This window comes from Ovis canadensis, chromosome 18 (assembly GCF_042477335.2).
Source record: "Ovis canadensis isolate MfBH-ARS-UI-01 breed Bighorn chromosome 18, ARS-UI_OviCan_v2, whole genome shotgun sequence".
NCBI lineage: Eukaryota > Metazoa > Chordata > Mammalia > Artiodactyla > Bovidae > Ovis > Ovis canadensis.
Genome location: NC_091262.1, coordinates 33,540,052 through 33,560,323, shown reverse-complemented (window position 1 = coordinate 33,560,323; position 20,272 = coordinate 33,540,052). Strand labels below are relative to the sequence as shown.

General features: G+C 53.3%; 1 protein-coding gene across 4 annotated transcripts in view; it reads left to right on the top strand.

Moving 5' to 3' along the window:
* Window positions 1–18,627, top strand: part of ANPEP (alanyl aminopeptidase, membrane) — a 29,106-nt gene extending 10,479 nt beyond the window's left edge. For 2 of the 4 annotated variants that reach the window (XM_069559680.1, XM_069559681.1), the window contains exons 2-22: window positions 1,401–1,914; window positions 1,979–2,425; window positions 2,949–3,091; window positions 3,215–3,354; window positions 3,990–4,116; window positions 4,206–4,360; window positions 4,626–4,739; window positions 4,840–4,983; window positions 5,149–5,214; window positions 5,334–5,399; window positions 6,975–7,150; window positions 7,415–7,494; window positions 8,741–8,874; window positions 8,993–9,048; window positions 10,357–10,504; window positions 12,132–12,223; window positions 12,770–12,880; window positions 13,010–13,177; window positions 14,166–14,306; window positions 14,889–14,970; window positions 18,022–18,627. In XM_069559680.1, the coding sequence (XP_069415781.1) occupies window positions 2,334–2,425; window positions 2,949–3,091; window positions 3,215–3,354; window positions 3,990–4,116; window positions 4,206–4,360; window positions 4,626–4,739; window positions 4,840–4,983; window positions 5,149–5,214; window positions 5,334–5,399; window positions 6,975–7,150; window positions 7,415–7,494; window positions 8,741–8,874; window positions 8,993–9,048; window positions 10,357–10,504; window positions 12,132–12,223; window positions 12,770–12,880; window positions 13,010–13,177; window positions 14,166–14,306; window positions 14,889–14,970; window positions 18,022–18,171 (2,385 nt within the window). In that variant the 5' untranslated portion in view covers window positions 1,401–1,914; window positions 1,979–2,333 and the 3' untranslated portion in view covers window positions 18,172–18,627. Of the gene's footprint in view, window positions 1–1,400; window positions 2,426–2,948; window positions 3,092–3,214; window positions 3,355–3,989; window positions 4,117–4,205; window positions 4,361–4,625; window positions 4,740–4,839; window positions 4,984–5,148; window positions 5,215–5,333; window positions 5,400–6,974; window positions 7,151–7,414; window positions 7,495–8,740; window positions 8,875–8,992; window positions 9,049–10,356; window positions 10,505–12,131; window positions 12,224–12,769; window positions 12,881–13,009; window positions 13,178–14,165; window positions 14,307–14,888; window positions 14,971–18,021 lie in introns of all 4 variants that reach the window. The other 2 variants (XM_069559677.1, XM_069559678.1) reach the window with 1 other exon arrangement.
* The last annotated feature ends 1,645 nt before the right edge of the window (window positions 18,628–20,272 follow it).

Sequence of the window (20,272 nt, the reverse complement as noted above, 5' to 3'; positions counted from 1 at the left end):
TGACAGCACTTGACTTGTGGGTATCCTTAGAAGATTTGGTCTGAATTCTGAGAGCAAAAGGACACTTTTAAGCAGTGGTGCAAAATGATTCAATTTATGTAGCAAACTGGTTTGGTGGTGTTGTTCAGTCAATAAGTCGTGTCTGACTCTTTGCAACCCCATGGACTGCAGCACATGAGGCTTCCCTGTACTTCGCCATCTCCTGGAGCCTCATGTCCATTGAGTCAGTGATGCCATCCAACCATCTCCAGCTCTGTCATTCCCTTCTCCTCCTGCCTTCAGTCTTTCCTGGCATCAGGGTCTTTTTTCAATGAGTTAGCTCTTTGCATCAGGTGGCCAAAGTAGTGGAGCTTCAGCTTCAGCATCAGTCCTTCCAATGAATATTCAGGGTTTGAGGAGCCCAGATGTTAGCAAGAAGTCCCTGAGGGTCTAAAGTGCCCACATAAACAGTAAGAATGGCTTTGACTCAGGACACGGTGAGACTGGGGGGCAGGGTGAGTTGAATGTTGGGGTGGGGATCAGGCAGTGTTGAAGTCTGAGAAACTGGGCTGGTGGATGGGGGGCAGTGACAATGAACGTCATATTCCTGTAAGAACATATTATATTGAGTATGATAAGTAATATCTTCGTTTTTCCCAGGGGTAGAATGGCTGACTTCTGGGGAAAAAGGACAAAGGACTTTCAGGTTCTACTATAATTTGTGTGCTCGGTCACTCAGTTATGTCCACCTCTTTGCGACTCCTCAGACTGTAGCCCACCAGGCTCCTCTGTCCATGGGATTTCCCAGGCAGGAATACTGGAGTGGGTTGCCATTTCCTCCTCCAAGGGGTCTTCCTGACCCAGGGTTTGAACTCATGTCTCTTGCATCTCCTGCATTGGCAGGAGGATTCTTTACCACTAAGCCACCTGGGGAGCCCTCTACTATAGTAGATGATGTTTAATATGTTTTCTCACTAAATCTGTTCAACAAACCTGAGAAATAAATTCTAACATGTGTGTATGAAGAAAGGGGTCTCGGAAAGGTAAAATAACCTGCCCAAGGTCATGGCTGGGAAGAGGTTAAGCCTCCACCAGCCTCCTCTCTTTAAAACAAAAAAAGGCAAAACAACTTCATTTCATTCTACTCAGTATGCTGATAATTGAGGGGAAAGTTTTTGGCAAGAAGGGAAAGGGAGGGGACCTGGAAGAACTCCTTGCTCTGGAAGAATGCAAGGGAGGCTGGGGCCATGGCTCTGGGGCACCCCAGGTCCTGTCCAACCACAGGGGTGATCGACTTACTCTTGACCCGAGCCGGAAGCCGATTCTCCCTTTCCCTCTACCTCCCACCTCCTGCCCAGGGAAGTCCTCCTAACCTCCCGGATCTAACCTCCATTCTCCTGTTTCTGTGCCCGCTGTCTCAGCTTGCAGGTGCATCCAAGCCACCTGGCTGCTACCTCTCCCTGCTGGCTGCCTGCCTGCCCTTCAGCCCTTGGTGGGGCTCCCAGGCGGCCTGTAACTGGATACCAGACACCGATTCGTCCCTTCAGGCACCCCCCCGAGCTGCACTCCATGCACCCTGTTTCTGGATCTGCTCTTGGAAACCTGGATAGTGCGTGTTTCCACTCAGCCCAGTGACCTTCGCCTGTCTGAGCCCTGGTTAATTTTTGCCCAGTCTTTGCAGGCTCTGGGGCCCCTCCCCTTCGGGGATATAAGCCTGGCCTGAGGCTGCCCTGTTCCCTGCCCGTTCCTGAGCCTCCCCGAGCTCCCTCCCCGTCCTCACCATGGCCAAAGGATTCTACATTTCCAAGGCCCTGGGCATCCTGGCCATTCTCCTGGGTGTGGCGGCCGTGGCCACCATCATCGCTCTGTCTGTGGTGTATGCCCAGGAGAAGAACAAGAATGCCGAGCGTGGCACGAGCCCCACGAGCCCCACGGGCCCCACGAGCCCCATGGGCCCCACGAGCCCCACGGGCCCCACGAGCCCCACGGGCCCCACAAGCCCGACAACCACCTCGGCCACCACCGTGGACCAGAGCAAGCCGTGGAACCGATACCGCCTCCCCACAACCCTCTTGCCCGACTCCTATAGGGTGACGCTAAGGCCCTACCTCACTCTCGACAAGAACGGCCTGTATATCTTCACGGGCTCAAGCACTGTCCGCTTCGCCTGCAAGGAGTCCACGGACGTCATCATTATCCACAGCAAGAAGCTCAACTACACCACCACCAACGGGCACTTGGTGGTCCTGAGGGGTGTGGGGGGTGCCCAGGCCCCCGAAATCGACAGGACCGAGCTGGTGCTGCTCACAGAGTATCTGGTGGTGCACCTCAAGAGCCCGCTGGAGGCGGGCAAGATGTACGAGATGGAGACCACCTTTCAGGGGGAGCTGGCCGACGACCTGGCGGGCTTCTACCGCAGCGAGTACATGGACGGCAACGTCAAAAAGTGAGTCAGAGGTGGGCCTGCCGGGTGGGGGCGGATCCTAGACACCGGGGCAGAGCGGGATCCTGGGGGCCAAGGAAGGGCTTGGATTCGGAGCCTTTGAATGTTTCAAAGCCCTTCGCTGGCCCATCGGTCCATCCAAAGTTCCCAAGACAATCAGCCGTTTTCCCCCCACCCCACTCAATCGGGAGTCAGGGATGAACAATGAAAGCCACCTTGGACAGATAAGAGAACAGGCTCTGAGGAGAGAAATGTGCCAGTGTCTCCCGGCTAATACAGGGGGCAGCCAGGACTTTGACCCTGAGTCCAGAAGGAGCTCTGATCACCCATGTCAGCTGGCCTGTCAGCCTCAAGGTGGCCTGGGAGAGGAAAGGGGGGGTGGGGGGTAAGGGGACAGGGATGAGACCAGGCAGCATCTGTGAGCCTGCCCCCCTGCACACCCAGCCACAGCCTGCAGCCCCTACCCTGCACACCCACGGGCACAGACACTCTGTGGGCGCATCCTCTAACCCCCTGCTCTGGGCAGGGTGCTGGCCACCACGCAGATGCAGTCGACAGATGCCCGGAAGTCCTTCCCCTGCTTTGACGAGCCCGCCATGAAGGCCACATTTAACATCACCCTCATCCACCCCAAGGAACTCACAGCCCTGTCCAACATGCCACCCAAAGGTGAGCAGGTCTGGCTGGGGCCTCATGGCCTGGGCCTGGGAAAGCCGACCCTCCCCCCCAGGGCTGGGGTGCAGGGGCAGGGGGTGGGGCACACCTCCACAGGCCTGCATGCTCCCTGCCCAGGTCCCAGTGTCCCACTTGAGGGAGAGCCCGACTGGAACGTCACTGAGTTTGAAACCACACCTGTAATGTCCACGTACCTCCTGGCCTACATCGTGAGCGAGTTCACAAGTGTGGAGTCACAGGCGCCCAATGGTGTCCAGGTATGAGGTCCAAGCTCACCTCGCCTTCCCCAGGGTTGGTCTTGGCCTGGGAGACCTTCCTGTTTATCCTCATCCTGGTCCCAGCCCCTAGGCAGTGTGTGAGCCCCAGCTCTGAGGCATCTTGGGCAGGTGTCTTTAGTTCTCTGAGCCTCAGTCTCTGCATCTGGAAAGTGGGACCCTCCTCATTAGCGGGGGCTTCCGCAGTAGCTCAGCGGTAAAGAATCCGCTGTGCAGGAGCCACAGGAGGTACAGGTTCAATCCCTAGGTAGGCAAGATCCCCTGGAGAAGGAAATGGCAACCCGCTCCAATATTCTTGCCTGGAGAATCCCCATGGACAGAGGAGCCTGGCGGGCTACAGTCCATGGGGTTGCGGAGAGTCAGACACAACAGAAGCGAATTAGTATGCACCCCTAATGAAGGGAGTTCCCGATTCCTGGGTGCCGGAGAGTCGCCATGGCTCATTCCCCGTAGGCCCCTCCCTACGGCTCTAAGAGAGACACCCCCCACTCCACACACTCCCTGCTGACCAACTTCCGGGTTTAACCTGGTTGGTCACCAGCCTGCCAGACTCTGGGACTTGGTCCACTTGCACCGGACCGAGGAAGAGCCCCTGACCTCTCCTATCCTCTTTGCAGATCCGGATCTGGGCTCGGCCAAAAGCAACTACAGACAGGCATGGCCTTTACGCCCTGAATGTGACAGGTCCCATCCTGAACTTCTTTGCCAATCATTACAATACAGCCTACCCACTCCCCAAATCTGGTGAGTGAGGGGCCTTGCGTTGGGGGAAAGTGAATGGGTCTCCCCCTTCATTCCCGGAAGCCATCCTGCCAACCACCTGGCCTCCCCAGACCAGATTGCCCTGCCCGACTTCAACGCCGGGGCCATGGAGAACTGGGGGCTCGTGACCTACCGGGAGAACGCGCTGCTCTATGACCCTCAGTCTTCCTCCAGCAGCAACAAAGAGCGAGTAGTCACTGTGATTGCTCATGAGCTGGCCCACCAGGTATCCCCCCATCATGGGGAGCCCAGACGAAGAACATGGGGGGCTCCAGGGGGAGATGGCCCAAGTCATGGCTATGTCCTCAGAAGCTGAGAAGGGAGTGGGGATTCCACCTGGCCAGGGGGCTCGGGGAGGAGTCAGGATGAAGTCAGTAAAGCCTCCAGCTCAAGACTGGCGTGTGGGGAGCATTTGGCGAAGGGTAGCCCTGAATGTCGTTAGTGACCGCGAGGTCTGAGTGATTTGCTGGGCTGACCCCTCTCCCCTACAGTGGTTTGGAAACCTGGTGACCCTGGCCTGGTGGAATGACCTGTGGCTGAATGAGGGCTTTGCCTCCTACGTGGAGTACCTGGGAGCTGACTATGCGGAGCCCACCTGGAATCTGGTGAGCCCCCTGCCTGGGGACCGCTGGAGTCTGGGATGGGCGATGACCTGGGTCACCCCTTCCGAGGCCAGTCCCCTGATTGGCTGTTGGGGGTTTGCAGAAAGACCTCATTGTGCCGAATGATGTGTACCGTGTAATGGCTGTGGACGCACTGGTCACCTCTCACCCACTGACCACCCCTGCCGACGAGGTCAACACCCCTGCCCAGATCAGCGAGATGTTCGATACCATCTCCTACAGCAAGGTGCTGCCCAGCCCCCATGCTGGTCCTCAGACAGTCGAGGGGTGGGTGGGGAGGGCGGCAGGGGTTCAGCCCCCCAGGGCTCCGGGAGCACCCGCCCAGCCTGATGGGGACACAGGGTCCCCCGGCTGGCTCGACACAGCCTCTTGAGCTCCCTCCTCTCCACAGGGAGCCTCGGTCATCCGGATGCTCTCGAATTTCCTGACTGAGGACCTGTTCAAGAAGGGCCTGGCGGTGAGGATCCTCAGCCAGTCACTGGGTGGGGGTGGGGGGGGTGTTTCCCTGGCCTCACAGAGGCTGTGGCCGAGCCTGGGGCCACAGCTCTGCCCTCACAGAGCTCTGTCTTTCCACAGTCCTACTTGCAGGCCTTTGCCTATCAGAACACCACCTACCTGAACCTCTGGGAGCACCTGCAGATGGTCAGTACCAATCAGCCCTCCTGAAGACGTTCTGTGGGGGTCCTGAGATGCTGAAAGCCCCAGGGCCGGCAGCACCCCCATGGGAGAGAAGGTGCCCAGCTCCCCTGCTTACCCCATGCCCCAGGCAGGACGTCTGGAGCCTGGCCTGCTCATTGGCTGCTCCTCTGTAAAGTGGGTGCAGCGATGGCTCCTTGAAGGAGGTGTGGCCAGAACCTGGGTCATGAGCCTGGCAGGTGGCTCCTCCCCTGCACTATAGTGAAGTTTATGAGGGGAGCTGGGGAGCACCCTCCTCTGAGCGTTGAGGAAAGGGGCTCTCACGTTTCCCAAGACCAAGCCATCATCTCCCTGGAACTTTGGAGCCAGTCATTCACCAGCTCAGCACTCCTGGCTGCCCTGTGCCCCACCCAGCCCCTCCCAGGCACCACTTTGCACACACCAGCACCCTCAGCACGCCCTCTGACCCTCCCATCCAGCCCCACTTCACATTCCTGTCCACTCAGACCCCGAGGGGCCCTGTCTGGGGCAGACCCTCTGACCACTCCTACCCTCGCACCTGGCCCTCCCCGCCTCTCCTGAGCCTGGCGTCTGCACCCTCTCCATCACCCTCCGTCATCTCCCACCCCTTCTCTGTGGCCCTGGTCAGCCTGGCTGACCCCTCCATGTGCCCGCACGCCATGACCAGCCTGACCAGGGAGGGGAGACACCAGGCCTTGTCACAGAGTCACAGGTGGGCTCCTGGGCCCTCCTGGCTGATCTCCAGCCCAACATCCCTCTGTCGTGAGCCTGGTCCCCACCCCCACCTCCCGCAGCCTCAGTCCCTCTCCTCTGCTTCCACTGTCTGCCTTGCCCAACCTGTTTCCCATTCCTTTCCTTCACACCGACACCCCTCCAAGCTGCATCTCCCCCTTCCTCTCCCCTGAATCCCCTCTCTCTGCAGCCCCCCAGAGATCCTCTCCCTCTCAGCTTGCGCCTTCTGATAGCATCTTCTGCCCTCTATCTATGCTCTTCTTAGTTTTTTATTTTCTCCGTTATTAACAAATGTGGTTGTTTTTTTGTTATTATGAAAGCAATAGGCACACGTGAGAAAAGATTTAAGACAATAACAACCATCCTAAGCCCATCCCCAGACCCCCACCCGCATGTGTTTCCTTCACATCGCCCACAGCCCTCTGCTTCTCCCTGCCTGTGACTTGGGGACACTGGTTTCCCTTTATCTCTGTCTCTTCCCCTTGCCTGTCTTCCCAGATTTGTTCAGGCTGAGCCATAGGCCATCCTGGGTGCCCCTCCCTGACACACACGCACCTCAGGCTTGATCACAGAATGTGGGGTTTGGGGAGGACATGCAGATTTCCTTAATCAACACAGAATGAACCAGAGGCTGGAAAGCTCTTGGCTCGTCCAGCACTGGGCAGCCGAGAGGAGGGCGAGGCAGGCTGGGAGCCCAGCTACAACCTCGTGGCTCTTCCACTACCTCCCAGCAAGGTGGCACCCTAAGGAGGGGGCAGGGGTGTAGGGGAGAAGGTGGGGGGGAGGATGGCCATCCGCTCATGGTTGCACCATCGCCCTCTGCCCAAGGCCGTGGACAGTCAGTCGTCCATCACGCTGCCAGACACCGTGAGTGCCATCATGGACCGCTGGACCCTTCAGATGGGCTTCCCGGTCATCACCGTGGACACTAACACAGGGAACATCTCCCAGAATCACTTCCTCCTTGACAACAGCTCCACTGTCACCCGCCCCTCAGAGTTCAAGTGAGCAGACGGGGTCACCGAGACAGGCGTCCCAGGGAGGTTCTTAGGGGCGGTTGCCGTGAGATCCTCCGACCGTAGCAGGGCCTGGCCCGCTGTGGCCCCTGCCATAGTGGTTGGTGTCAGTCTAGCTCCTGGGCCAGGAGGAGGGGGGCACTTAGTGCCAGGGTCAGGCAGAAACTGGGAGCCTGGGCAGGACTGTTTTCTGCTGGCAGTGGCCAAGAGCTGCTGTTTCTCACCCTTGGCCTCTGGGATTTCTTGTTCCAGCTATCTGTGGATTGTTCCCATCTCATCCATCAGAAATGGCCAGCCGCAAGATCACTACTGGCTTCCGGGCCAAGAGAGAAGTAATCCAGCCCTCCCCTAGGGGACAGTAACCCCCAGGCCATCCTGCCAGCTCCCGGCCCTGTTCTGGGGTTTTGGCAGGCCTCATCCTCGGGGGTGTCCATCATCCTTTGGAGCCAGCTTCTTTAGTTCTAAGCTCTACTCTGTTGTTGCCCAGCTGTGTGACCTCAGTCAAGTTACCATCTGTCACTGGTCTCCCATTTCCCCATCTGTAAAATGGGGCTGGGGACATCTACCCGCATTGAGTTGTATGAAGATTAAGGGAGAGGATTCCCATGAAATGTTCACAACAGTGCCTGGCACGCAGTATGCGCGGTCCTGCTCAGCCAGGCACCGAGGGAACCAAGGTCAGGTCAGGCCATCCCCTGCCTAAGCCAAGGCTACAGATGGAGGGAAGGGAGACAAGCCATTCGTACTTCCTGGAGCTGTGCCGAGTGCTCAGTCAGAGGCGTTTATGGCCTCTGGGGCAGGTGGGCAGAGATCAGAGAATAAGGAGGCTTTCCCTTCATGGAGAGGTGAGGAAAAGCTTCCGGGAGGAGCTGAATTGAGTCAGAGGACTAGCAGGTGCTCACCGGGCTAATGGTGGCAGAGAGAAGCCGCCCAGGCAGAGTCAATAGCAGTGCGAGTCTTGAGGTAGGAGAGAACGCGGGGACTGAGCTTGGCTGAGACAGAGGAGCAGCCTTGAGGTGACTCTGGCCCCTGCCAGCTGCAGGAGACAGTGTCCTCAGGCCAGGAGGAGCCAACGTGATTGAGTCTGACCTGCAGGCATGGAAGGAGCCCCTCCAGCTGCCGGGAGGAAGGCTGGAGGCAGACTTGAGAGGAGGGGGCGTGGAGCCCCCAGGAAGAGATAAGCAGTGCTGGGGGGCTAACTGGATAGGAGGCGCTTCCTGGGTGATGGAAAGATGGGAGGAGGAGGGGCTGGAGAAGGAGCAGTGGCCTGGGAAGCTGAGTCTGAGCTGGAGAGGGTGTTGCCGATGGAGTTGTCCCAGCGGGTGTCACTGGCCCAGCCACTGAGGTTCACAGATGGCAATCGGTCTGTCCAAGGTCACCCGTCAGAGTTTGTCCGGGCACCTGGTCCCACCCTTCTTCTCCGCCCCTCACCTTGGTGTGGGCCCAGCGGCCTGAGGGCCAGCTGCTGCCAGGCTGCCCGGGAGGCGGTTCTGCCGAGGCCTGGGGAGGGGAGAGCCCGGGTCAGGTCAGCCTGGGGCCTTCTGAGCAGCCCCTCCCAGCTCTGGTCTCTCCTCACAGTCCAGAGTGACCTCTTCAAAGCCGCAGCGGACGACTGGGTCCTGCTGAACATCAACGTGACGGGCTATTACCAGGTGAACTACGACGAGAACAACTGGAAGAAGATTCAGAATCAGCTGATGTCAAGGCCGGAGGTGGGTGCCTGCCGGCCCATGTGTCCCCTGCCCAAGGCCCAGTCCCAAGCTGGCAGCCCAGACTGCAGGGCCTGCCCCATGGCCCGCTTGAGGTCACACGCTCTGTTGCCCCTTCTAGAACATCCCTGTCATCAACCGGGCGCAGGTCATCTACGACAGCTTCAACCTGGCCAGGTGAGTGCCTGCCCCTCCTCCCTTGGGGCTCCCGGCTCAGCCGCGGAAGCCCGGCGACTTGGCAAGTGTGACTCTATAGTGAGAGCCCGTGCTCCCTTCCGTGGTCCTCATCGTGTGCCAGGAATGGGGTGTGGGCTCCCTGTGCTTCGGGACGCCCCTCCCTTGGCCCCACAGCCCCAGACAGTATCACCATTCAGCCCAGAGTTTCCAGGGAAGGAATCAGAGTCTCAGAGTTTGAGCATCTTGCCTGAGGTCACACAGTAACTCCTGACAGCCAGATACAGATCTGTCCAACTCTGGAACTCCAGTGTGCTCCACCACACCCGGGTTTTCCTGAGGGCTCCCTGTGGGTCAGGCTTCCGAGGTGGCACTAGTGGTAAAGACCCCACCTGCCAATGCAGGCAACTTAAGAGACTCGGGTTCGATCCCTGGCTCAGGAATATCCCTGGGAGGAGGGCATTGCCTAGGGAATCCCATGGACAGGGGAGCCTGGCAGGCTACAATCCATTGGATCACACAGAGTTGAACACAATTGAAGTGACTAAGCCCACATGTGTGCCCCTGTCTCTCTCTTGAGTCACTCGGTCGTGTCCAACTCTTGTAACCCCATAGTTTATAGCCCACCAGGCTCCTCTGTCCATGGGATTCTCCAGGCAAGAATACTGGAGTGGATTCTGTTTACTTCTGTTGGGGATCTTCCCAACCCAGGGATCGAACCAATGTCTCCTGCACTGCAGGCAGATTCTTTACCCTTTACCGACTGAGCTATGAGGGAGGTCAGGCTAAAAAACCTGGGAAGGACATGACAGGAGAGAGGCAGGCGTAGATAAACAGAGATATATTGAGCAGCTGCTGTGTGTGTAAGCGCCGGCAGGTGCTAAGTTCTTTGATGTAAGTTGATGTCACCCATAGACATGGACATTTATGAACAGATGGCCTGAGAAGGTGGAGGGAGGAAATCTCAGAAGGCCAGGCAAATCAGAGAAGAGGTGGGCAGAGCAGAGAGCAAAGGCCTCTTGTCTTTTTGAATCTCAGATCTGTCTCTTAAGGTCTATGTGGCCTTTGGCAAGGTACGTCACCTCTCTGAGCCTCAGTTTCCTCACCTGTAAAATGGGGATAATGAGCAAGGGAATGTGACTGGGAGTGGGTGCGTGTCCACTACCCCTCCCCCCAGCTCCACCCGAGGTGAAGGCTGGAGCTGGCCCATTTGGGCCTCTGGGAGCTTAGGCTCTGGGAGGGGGCTGGGATTCCCACAGAGAGCCCAGGCTGGGTAGGGGTGCTTACTTGATCCCCTCTATCTGTTCCCAGTGCCGGCAGGGTCCCTGTCACCCTGGCGCTGAACAACACCCTCTTCCTGAAAAATGAGATAGAGTACATGCCCTGGCAGGCAGCTGTGAGCAGCCTGAACTACTTCAAGCTCATGTTCGACCGCACAGAGGTCTACGGCCCCATGCAGGTACGTGCGAGGGGCCTGCCAGCGTCCAGTTCCCCAGTGCCTGAAATGATGCCACGAGGCAGTGAGTAGAAATATTGCCTGGAGTGGTGAAGCGCTGCACCCGGTCCTTGGTGGTGGTGAGAGAGCAGGAGGGATGGAAGGGTGAAGGGAGCAGGGACTGAGAAAGTGAGCAAGTTGGGCCCGGCAAGAAACGGAAAGACTTCTAGCAAAGTTGGCTAAATCTGGAAATTAGCACTATCAGAAGGCAACAGAAAAAGGCACAGCACAGGAAGGGGATGGGAGTGGGGGCAAAGCCTTCAACCTGTTGTGTGGCCTCCGGCAGTCCTCTTCCGCCCAAAAGAATCCTCTGTGAAAAGAGTGGGCCTCTGCTTGCCTAGCAGATGTTAACAGTCTGGAAGCTTGAGGGGAAGGTAGAGGGAGGGGATGGGGGGATGGCGGCAGGGGGCGGATCAGAGGCAGAGGCGAACTGCTCGCTCTGTATCCATAACTGAATGCAGAGGGATGTTCACTGCAGTGTGGTTTATAAAAGACAAGAAAACCAAGAACACTTCAATGTCCAACGGTTGGGGATTGGTTAAGTAAGCTAGAATATCCATTTGATGGAATATTATGTAGTCATTGGGCTTCCCTGGTGGCTCAATGATAAGGAATCTTCCTATAATGCAAGAGACGCAGGTCCCATCCCTGGGTCAGGAAGATCCCCCCGGAAAGGGAATGGCAATCCACTCCTGTATTCATTTTTTTTTTCATGTATTTATTTTAATTGGAGGATAATTTATTTATAATATTGTGATGGTTTTTGCCATACATCAATATGCATCAGCCTTAGGCATACACCAAATGATTCTCCAGTATTCTTGCTTGGAGAATTCCATGGACAGAGGAGCCTGGCGGGCTACAGCCCATGGGGTCTCAAAAAGTAGGACAAGACTGAGCAACTAACACTTTCTTAACACTTTGGGGTGGTTAGTATTTTCTGCTTATGCTTAATGGAGTTTTCTAAGTTCCCCACAATAAAGGCAGAATACTTTCGATTGGGCGGTGGGGGATGGTAGGCCCTAAAACGATATTAGGAAATAATGACACTTAGACATGGAGTGTCAGAACTGGTGGAGGCTTGGAGGAGAAAGAACCTCAGATCAGTCACCTGAAACCTGGGCTAGTGCGGCCCCTGGAGTACCATCTGGCCTTGGGTTGCTCCCTTAGCCTCTGGCCTCTTGCTTCTGTAACCATTAACCCTTGCTATGCTTGCTCACTCACGTCAGAGGTTCCGTGGGGCTCCAGGTGGGTCAGGCTTGAGTCTCCTCTTTGATTTTTTTTTAAATATTTATTTACTTACTTACTATTTGGTTGTGCCAGGTCTTAGTTTTTAGTATATACTTACTTACTTACTCACTTATTTGGCTGTGTTGGGTCTTAGCTGCAGCACACGGGATCTTCATTGCATCATGGGGGATCATCCCTTGTGGCACTGGGCTTAACTGCCCCAAGGCATGTGGGATCTTAATTCCCTGGCCAGGGATGCAACCCAAGCCCCCTGCATTGTGAGGCAAATTCTTAATCACTGGATCACCAGGGAAGCCCCGTGAGTCTCCTCTTTGAAGCTATTCATGTTTTCTTTCCCCAGAATTACCTCAGGAAGCAGGTTGAACCCATCTTCCTATATTTTGAAAATCTCACCAAAGACTGGACTGAGATCCCAGAAAACCTGATGGACCAGTGAGTATGACCTGTCTTGGGTCTGGAGACCACAGGTGGCCCAGACACCCTGACCTGGGAAGTCCAGAGCAAGTTCCCACAGCATCCTCCTCGGAACTTCCCAATTCCTGGCTAGACCAGGGCCACCAGTCAGGGAGGAAACCGCCCCCTTCCTGACCCCACCCAGGAATGGGGGGCCCTGCCCCAAGGCTCTGTGTGGCCTGTGAACCCGTCTGGCCTCTTTGTGTGAAGGACCAAACTTAACCTCCCTGGTCGCCTCACTGGCATGGTCATGCAGATTCTAGGTGTTTAAGTGGGGCTGGGGTCTGTGCCAGCCCTCCCTGGGCTGCACAAGGCAAGAAGCAAAGCACCCAAAGGGTAGGTGGGCTGTGGCCTTAGAGCCCCACACCTGCTGCCCTGCCTGGAGTTATATGCCAGCAGGTGGGCTACAGTCCACAGGGTTGCAAAGAGTCAGACACGACTGAAGTGTCTGAGCGTAAGTACGAGCACGAGGAGTCAGGAGTCAGGGCCAGGCATGCTGACAGAGTGTCATCACCCCCGGTGCAGATACAGCGAGATTAACGCCATCAGCACTGCCTGCTCCAATGGGTTGTCTAAGTGTGAGGAGCTGGCCAAAACACTTTTCAGCCAGTGGATGAGCAACCCTGGAGTTAACCGGTGAGTGTGTCCCCTGCTTGTCCCCTGATCTTTATCTGTCCCTCAAGCTCACAACCCTGTCCTCATTAGACCCTCGTTCCCCGCCCCCTTGCTGCTTCTCCACCCCTGACACCCCCAACTCCATGCCAGGATCAACCCCAATCTGCGGTCCACCATCTACTGCAACGCCATCGCCCAGGGCGGCCAGGCAGAGTGGGACTTTGCCTGGAGTCAGTTACAAAAAGCAGAGCTGGTTAATGAAGCTGACAAACTCCGCTCAGCGCTGGCCTGCACCAACCACGTCTGGCTCCTGAACAGGTGAGGACCAGAGCTGGATGGCGCTGGATGAGTTCCCCTCCCACCGGAGACCAGGGTCCCAACGTGGGGGAGAAGGAACCAGCCAGCCACCCACACTTTCCTTCGTGGGATCCTTCCTAGCCCGTACAGTGGGGCAGTGTGTTTCCCATTTTACAGATGAGGACACAGAGGCTCAGAGAAGCAAAACAACTCGCCCGAAGTCCAGAAGCTTTGCTAAGTAAAAAAAAAAAGCAACAACTAAGATTTGAGTCTGGATCTGGGTCCACATCCTCTGCTTTTAACTGCTGCATTTCTCCTGGCCTTTACCCCTCTCTCAAGGGTCCTGGCACAGGCTTCCCTGGGGGCTCAATGGTAAAGAATCCACATGTGGTGCAGGACACCTGGGTTCGATCCCTGGATCAGGAAGATTCCCCTGGAGGAGGAAACGGCAGCCCACTCCAGTATTCTTGCCTGGGAAATCCCATGGACAGAGGAGCCTGGTGGGCTACAGTCCACGGGGTCGCAAAAGAGTCAGACACGACTTAGGGACTAAACAACAAGAGCCCTGCTGCGGATGGACCTGAGTCCTTCTGGACATCCAGCTGGGCACCCCCAAACCCGTGGATGAGGGCTCCTGGCTCCCACTGTGTGCCTCATTGCCATCTCCTGGACTTCAGGAAAGAAGAGCCACCCTCAGTGTCAAAGATAGGAGTGGCCACTCTACCTGATATAGGAATCACCCCTTCCTTCCTTCCTTCATCACTAGATATTTATCAGACACCTGGTCTGTGCCAAGCATGACACCTGGCATAGCCAGTGACCCTGCTCAGGGGACTCAGGGTCCCATCTATGAGAGGGAGGTAGGACCAAGGAGGCTTCAGCCCGCAGCATTCTGAAGGGATGTTGAGAAGATGCAGGAGAGGAATGCAGGAAAGGACGAAGGATGAGTGTGCGGGGGCGGGGGCAAGCAGGGTCCTTTTACTCACTGCACAGCATGCTGACCTCACAGGTACCTGAGTTACACCCTGAACCCCAACCTCATCCGGAAGCAGGACGCCACCTCCACCATCACCAGCATTGCCAGCAACATCATCGGGCAGTCTCTGGCCTGGGACTTCATCCGAAGCAACTGGAAGAAACTCTTTGAGGAGTGAGTCTGCCAAGAGTGTGTTAGGGGAAGCGCCCACCAAGGCTGGGTCCCCTGGGGGTAGGGGTGGGTCCCCTGTGTGCGCCAGACCCCGCAGGGTCAGGAGTAGAGAGCAGACACTGCATTGGAGTGGTCCAAAGAGAACCCAGGGGCTTCCCTGGTGGTCCAGGGGTTCAGACTCTGTGCTTCCAATGAAGGGGGCTCAGGTTCAATCCCTGGTCAGGAAACTAAGGTTCCACATGCCTCGCAGTACAGCCAAAAAAAAAATAAAGCCACGAAAAACAGACAAAACAAAAAACCAGATGAATCCAGCTTGAGGTCTGGAGGGCAGGAATTGAAAGACGAGGCGGTGGGGTATAGCCGTCCCTTTTCCCACTGGGGGGAAGAAAGTCTACCTGGTGGGAGTGTTCTCTGAAGAGATGGGAGCAAGGACATGCGGCCAAGCCTGGGTCCGGGTCCCTGGCGGTGTCTCTGTGGGCGTGTCACTGCCTTGCGTCTGTGAGACAAGGACGGCCACAGCGTGGCCTGCCAGCCACTGGACGTTGCTGCCTGCCCCCATGACACCTCTCCCCTCCCGTCCTGCAGTTACGGCGGTGGCTCCTTCTCCTTCTCCAACCTCATCCAGGGTGTGACCCGAAGATTTTCCACTGAGTTTGAGCTCCAGCAGGTAAGAAGCCTGGGACCCTGGGGTTCATGTCTCGGGGGTAGCCGCCACTCAGCTCCCACCAAAAGGCAGGGGCTGTTCATAAGGCAGTGGGGCTCCATGTGGTCAGGCCTTCTTCATGTACAGAGGAAGCTGGGTATCCAGACTTCTTAAATGTCACAATTCAATCGCAGTTATTCATCTTGGAATTTTTGTATTGGCAAAAGGTAAAGAGAGTAATATAATGAACCTCCATGTACCCATTATTCGGATTGAATAATTATCAACGTTTGCCGACAATTTTTTTTAGGGGAAGACAATTTTCAAGCAAATCACTGATATTATATAATTTCACTTGTAAACACTTTAGTCATATCTAAAAGAAAAATTCAAAACAATCTATCATGAGCAAACCCAAGAAAATGAACAATTCCTTACTATCATCCTATACCCAGGCCATTTTCAAATTCTCTCTCTCTCTCTCTCTCTTTATTTTGGCCATGCCTTGGCAGCTGGCAGGATCTTAGTTCCCCAACCAGGGATTGAACCCATGACCCATGCTTTAATTAACAGTGCAGAGTCTTAACCATTGGACTGTCAGGGAAGTCCCTTATTACACATTTTTGAGTCAATCTCTGCTTTCACTTCTCTTGAATGTATTCCTAGGAGTGGAATTGCTGGGTCATTTGATAATTCTGTTTTTTGAGAAACCGCCAAAATGTTTTCTAAAGCAACTGCATCCGTTTACATTCCCATCAGCAATGTATGAAGGTTCCAATTTCTTTATGTTTTGGGGGAAATTGTTATTTTTCCTGTTTGTTTTAGAAAAAGTTTTACATCCTGTAAAGTGTATCTCATGGTTATGAGTTTCATTTCTCAGATAACTCATGATGTTGAGCATCTTTTCATCTGCTTTTTGGCCATTTGTATATCTTCTTTGGAGAAATATATTCAAATCCTTCATTCAGTTTTTCATTAGTGTATTTGTCTTTTTATTGTGAGTTATAAGAGTTCTTTATATATTCTAGATACCAGGCCCTTATTAGACACATGATTGGCAAGTATTTTCTCCAATTTTGTGAATTGTCCTTTCACTCTCTTTACAATGTCTTTGATATACAGAAGTTTTTTTTATTTTGATGAAGTCTAATTTACTATTTTTCTTCTGTTGCTTGCGCTTTATGTGTCATATATAAGAAACAATTACCAATCTGAAGTCACATCTATGCTTCTTACTAGGATTCTTATCATCTTAGCTCTTACATTTAGGAGTGATCCGTTTGACTTGATTTTTGTGTATGGTGTAAGGCAGAGGTCCAGCTTCATTCTTTTGCATGTGACTATCCAGTTGTCACAGTCCCATTTATTTAAAGGATTATTCTTTTTTTGTAATATTATTCATTTAAAAACTTGTCATTGGAGTATAGTTGAGTTACAATGTTGTATTCGTTTCAGGTGTACAGCACGGTGAATCAGTTATACATATACATATACATATATCCATTCTTTTTCAGATTCTTTTCTCATACAGGTTATCATAGAATATTGAGTGGTGTTCCCTGGTTATCTAGCTTATATATAGTGGTAAATTCGAAGTTCCTGATTTCTCGCTCCCCAACCCCCATGTTTCCCCTTTGGTAACCATAAATTTGTTTTCCATATCTGTAAGTCTTTTTCTGTTTTGTAAATAAGTTCATTTATATAATTTTTAAAATTAGATTCCACATATAGCGATCATATACATTTGTCTTTCTCTGTCTTACTTCACTTAGTGTGATAATCTCCAGGCCCATCCATGTTGCTGCAAATGGCATTATTTTGCTCTTTTTCATGGCTGAGTAATATTCCCTCATATACACGCACCACATCCTCTTTACCCATCCCTCTGTTGATAAAATGACTGTTCTTTCACCTATTGAACGATCTTGGCACCTCTGTTGAAAATCAACTGACTATAAACGTTAGGGTCTGTTTCTGGACTCTCAGTGTTATTTCACTAATCTATCCTTTTATATTTAGGTTAGCACAGTGTTGTCTTAATTGTCACAGATTTGTAGTGAGTTTTGAAATTTGGATGGTGAGCCCTCCAACTTTGTTCTTTTTCAAAGTCATTTTGCTATTCTGAGTCTTTGTATTTCTTTATGGATCAGCTTGCCAATTTCGGCAAAAAAGGATAGTTGAAATTTAGCTGGGATTGCACTGACTCTGTGGATCAATTTGGGGAGCATTTCCACGTTAGTAATAGTAAACCTACCAATTCATTAACACGGATTTATTTAAGTCTTTTTTCCCCTTTTGTTTAGGTCTTCTTAATTTTTCTCAACAATATTTTGTAGTTTTCCACATACCAGTCTTGCACTTCTTTTGTCAAATTTATGCTTAAGTGTTTTATTCTTTTTGATGCTGTTGTTAATGGAACTGTTTTCTTAATTTTGTTTTCAGATTTTTCACAGCTAGTGTATAGAAATACAATTAATTTTTGTATGTTGATCTTGCATCCTGCAAACTTGTTGAACTCAAGTTTTAATAGTTGTGCTTTTTTTCCCTTTCAGTTCCTTGGGGTTTTCTGCATATAAAATTGGGTCATCTGTAAATAGATATAGTTTACTTTTTACTTTCTGGATGCTTTTAATTTCATTTTCTTGCCTAATTGCCATTGCTACAATGTCCAGTACTAACACATATTTTAATCTTAAAAAAAAAACAACAACCCACTTATTTGCTCAAGCAGTCAGGTCATGTGTGCTATAGAAATGGCCACATTTTGAATTTGGCTGCTTGCTCCCTTGTGGTGCCTGTTTAATTAGTCCTACTCTCCTCCCTTGATTGGATTAAGATTGTATTTCAATTAAAAACAGAGGATCAGCTCAATGAAGAACCTCACAATGAAGTCCAGTACACATAGGCGCCTGGTTGACCCTTGGGGCTGTCATTTTTGACCTCTGCCAGTGAGAGGGAAGGACTCCCTACCCCAGGGGCTCTAACATGGCCGGGAGGGGCAGAGGACCTGGCAGCCCTCTCCTCGGGGCTGTTGGAGAACCAGCCTGAGGCTCAGAAGCATCCTTTTCCTGGCAGCTGGAGGAGTTCAAGGAGAACAACATGGATGTCGGCTTCGGCTCAGGAACACGGGCTCTGGAGCAAGCCCTGGAGAAGACCAAAGCCAACATCAAGTGGGTGAAGGAGAACAAGGAGGTGGTGTTAAACTGGTTCACAGAACACAGCTAAACAGGCTCTGGTCCTTACATTCACCTGGTCCCTGTGTGAGATGCCCGCGTGCCCCTGTCCCAGGGACCCACGGCAGGGCCCGTTTCTGAAGCCTGAGGCACCAGCGTCCTCCCCTTGGGGACAGAGTCTCTGGCCCGTGTTCACTCCACTCTTCCCAGGGGACCACTCCAGTTTCTGATGCTCAGACTGTCCAAGTGCCTCCCAGCTCCTGCCCCTCATGCCAATGGCACCCCAGGCTTGGCATGGCTCCTGTCGCCCAAGGCTCTGGGTCTGATCTCAGGGAGTCCAGCTCCAGGGTCAGATGAGAAGCCCTCAGTGGATGATGGATGGCCTTGGGGGGCTGCCCTGTGCTGTCTCCTATCCTCCCCTAAAGACCCTGGAACTGAAAAGTCTACAGAACACCAGATCTGTATATTTTTTTCTAAGATAAAATGTAAATAAAAGATTTCTAGATGAGCTTCCAGACTCATTACTGAACTTGAGCAGAGTGGGTCTGCGCGTAGGCCAAGGGCGTGTCCTGCCACCTTCCCAGGATCCCAGGGTGACATACCAGGTTTTTAAAAATTAATGTTTTAAATTTCGGCTGCGCTGAGTCTTTGTTGTGGTACACGGGCTTTCTCTAGTGGTAGCATGCAGGCTCTCTAGTTGCTCTGTGGTATGTAGGATCTTAGTTCCCGAAGCAGAGATCAAACCTGTGTTCCCTGCACTGGAAGGTGGATTTTTAACCACTGGACTATCAGGGAAATCCTTCAATTTTTAAACTGGTTGTTTTCAAGAGTAGCCTACAGAAGAAGACAGGTGCCCTCCAGATCACCTGGGGCAGCCAATGATCAGGGCCAACTCCGAGGAGAAGGTCTGGGACCAAGAGGGCTGCTCGGACCACATTGGCCTTGGTGGAAATTTCTTGGCAAGGGAGGCCCAGCTGAGTGCCCAAGGCTGCTGGGAGTGGGGGTGGGGGGGCAGGGGAAGCACAGAGGGTGGGAACATACAGCCCAGGCACCTCAGGGGTCACCGTCAGTTGACATCACCTGTGAGCTGCTCCAGGCAGTGTTTCTCCACCCTCTAGGCTTTGGTTTCCTCATCTGTGGTATAAAGACATTTTATATCATAGAGTTGGCTTCCCAGGTGGCGCAGTGGTAAAGAATCCGCCTGCCAACGCAGGAGATGCGGATTCAATCTCTGGGTTGGGCAGATGCCCCGGAGAAGGAAATGGCAGCCCGCTCCAGTATTCTTGCCTGGAGAACTTCATGGACAGAGGATCCTGGTGGGCTACAGTCCATGGGGTCACAAAGAGTCAGAATGACTGAGAGCCTGAGCAAATATGCATGCATGTCATACGGTTGGTGTGTGGATCTAAGAAGAGTCACGTACTTAGCTCACAGTCTGACATTTGAGGAGAGCTGTCTCCTGCTCAAGGCCCCATTGGTCCTTTTCCCTCCTAGCCTCTTGTGAGCAGCTCGCGCCAGCAGGCCTGCGGCCAGGAAGGCTCCTCTGCCCTCCGTTGCCTTCCGCATATCAAAAGGTGGGGCGGGGCCAGCCTCGGTTGTGGGTCCCTCCACCAACCAGGAGGCTCCCCCCAGCCCAGCCCCTCTGGACCAGCCCTTCCTGTCGCCAGGGCTCAGTGGCTGCGGCTGGCACTTGACCTTCTGGGTTCCCCGCTCGAGAAGGGACCAGACCCGCCATCTAGGGTCCCTGGGGGAGAGCTGGCCCCCGGGTAGAAGAGTCAGCAGGGACTGTAGTCTCCGAGCCTGGCACTGCTAGGCGTTTATGCGCATTATCTCATTTGCTTCTCAACAGGTAGATAAGGACCGTCTTTATCTCAGTTTTGAGATAAAGAAACTGTGGAGCAGGAATATTAAGACTCAGGCTCTAATGCGGAGGGTGTTTGCTATGACCAGTGTGTTCTCTTGGCAAAACTCTATTAGTCTTTGCCCTGCTTCATTCCGCATTCCAAAGCCAAATTTGCCTGTTACCCCAGGTGTTTCTTGATTTCCTACTTTTGCATTCCAGTCCCCTATAATGAAAAGGACATCTTTTTTGGGTGTTAGTTCTAAAAGGTCTTGCAGGTCTTCATAGAACCGTTCAACTTCAGCTTCTTCAG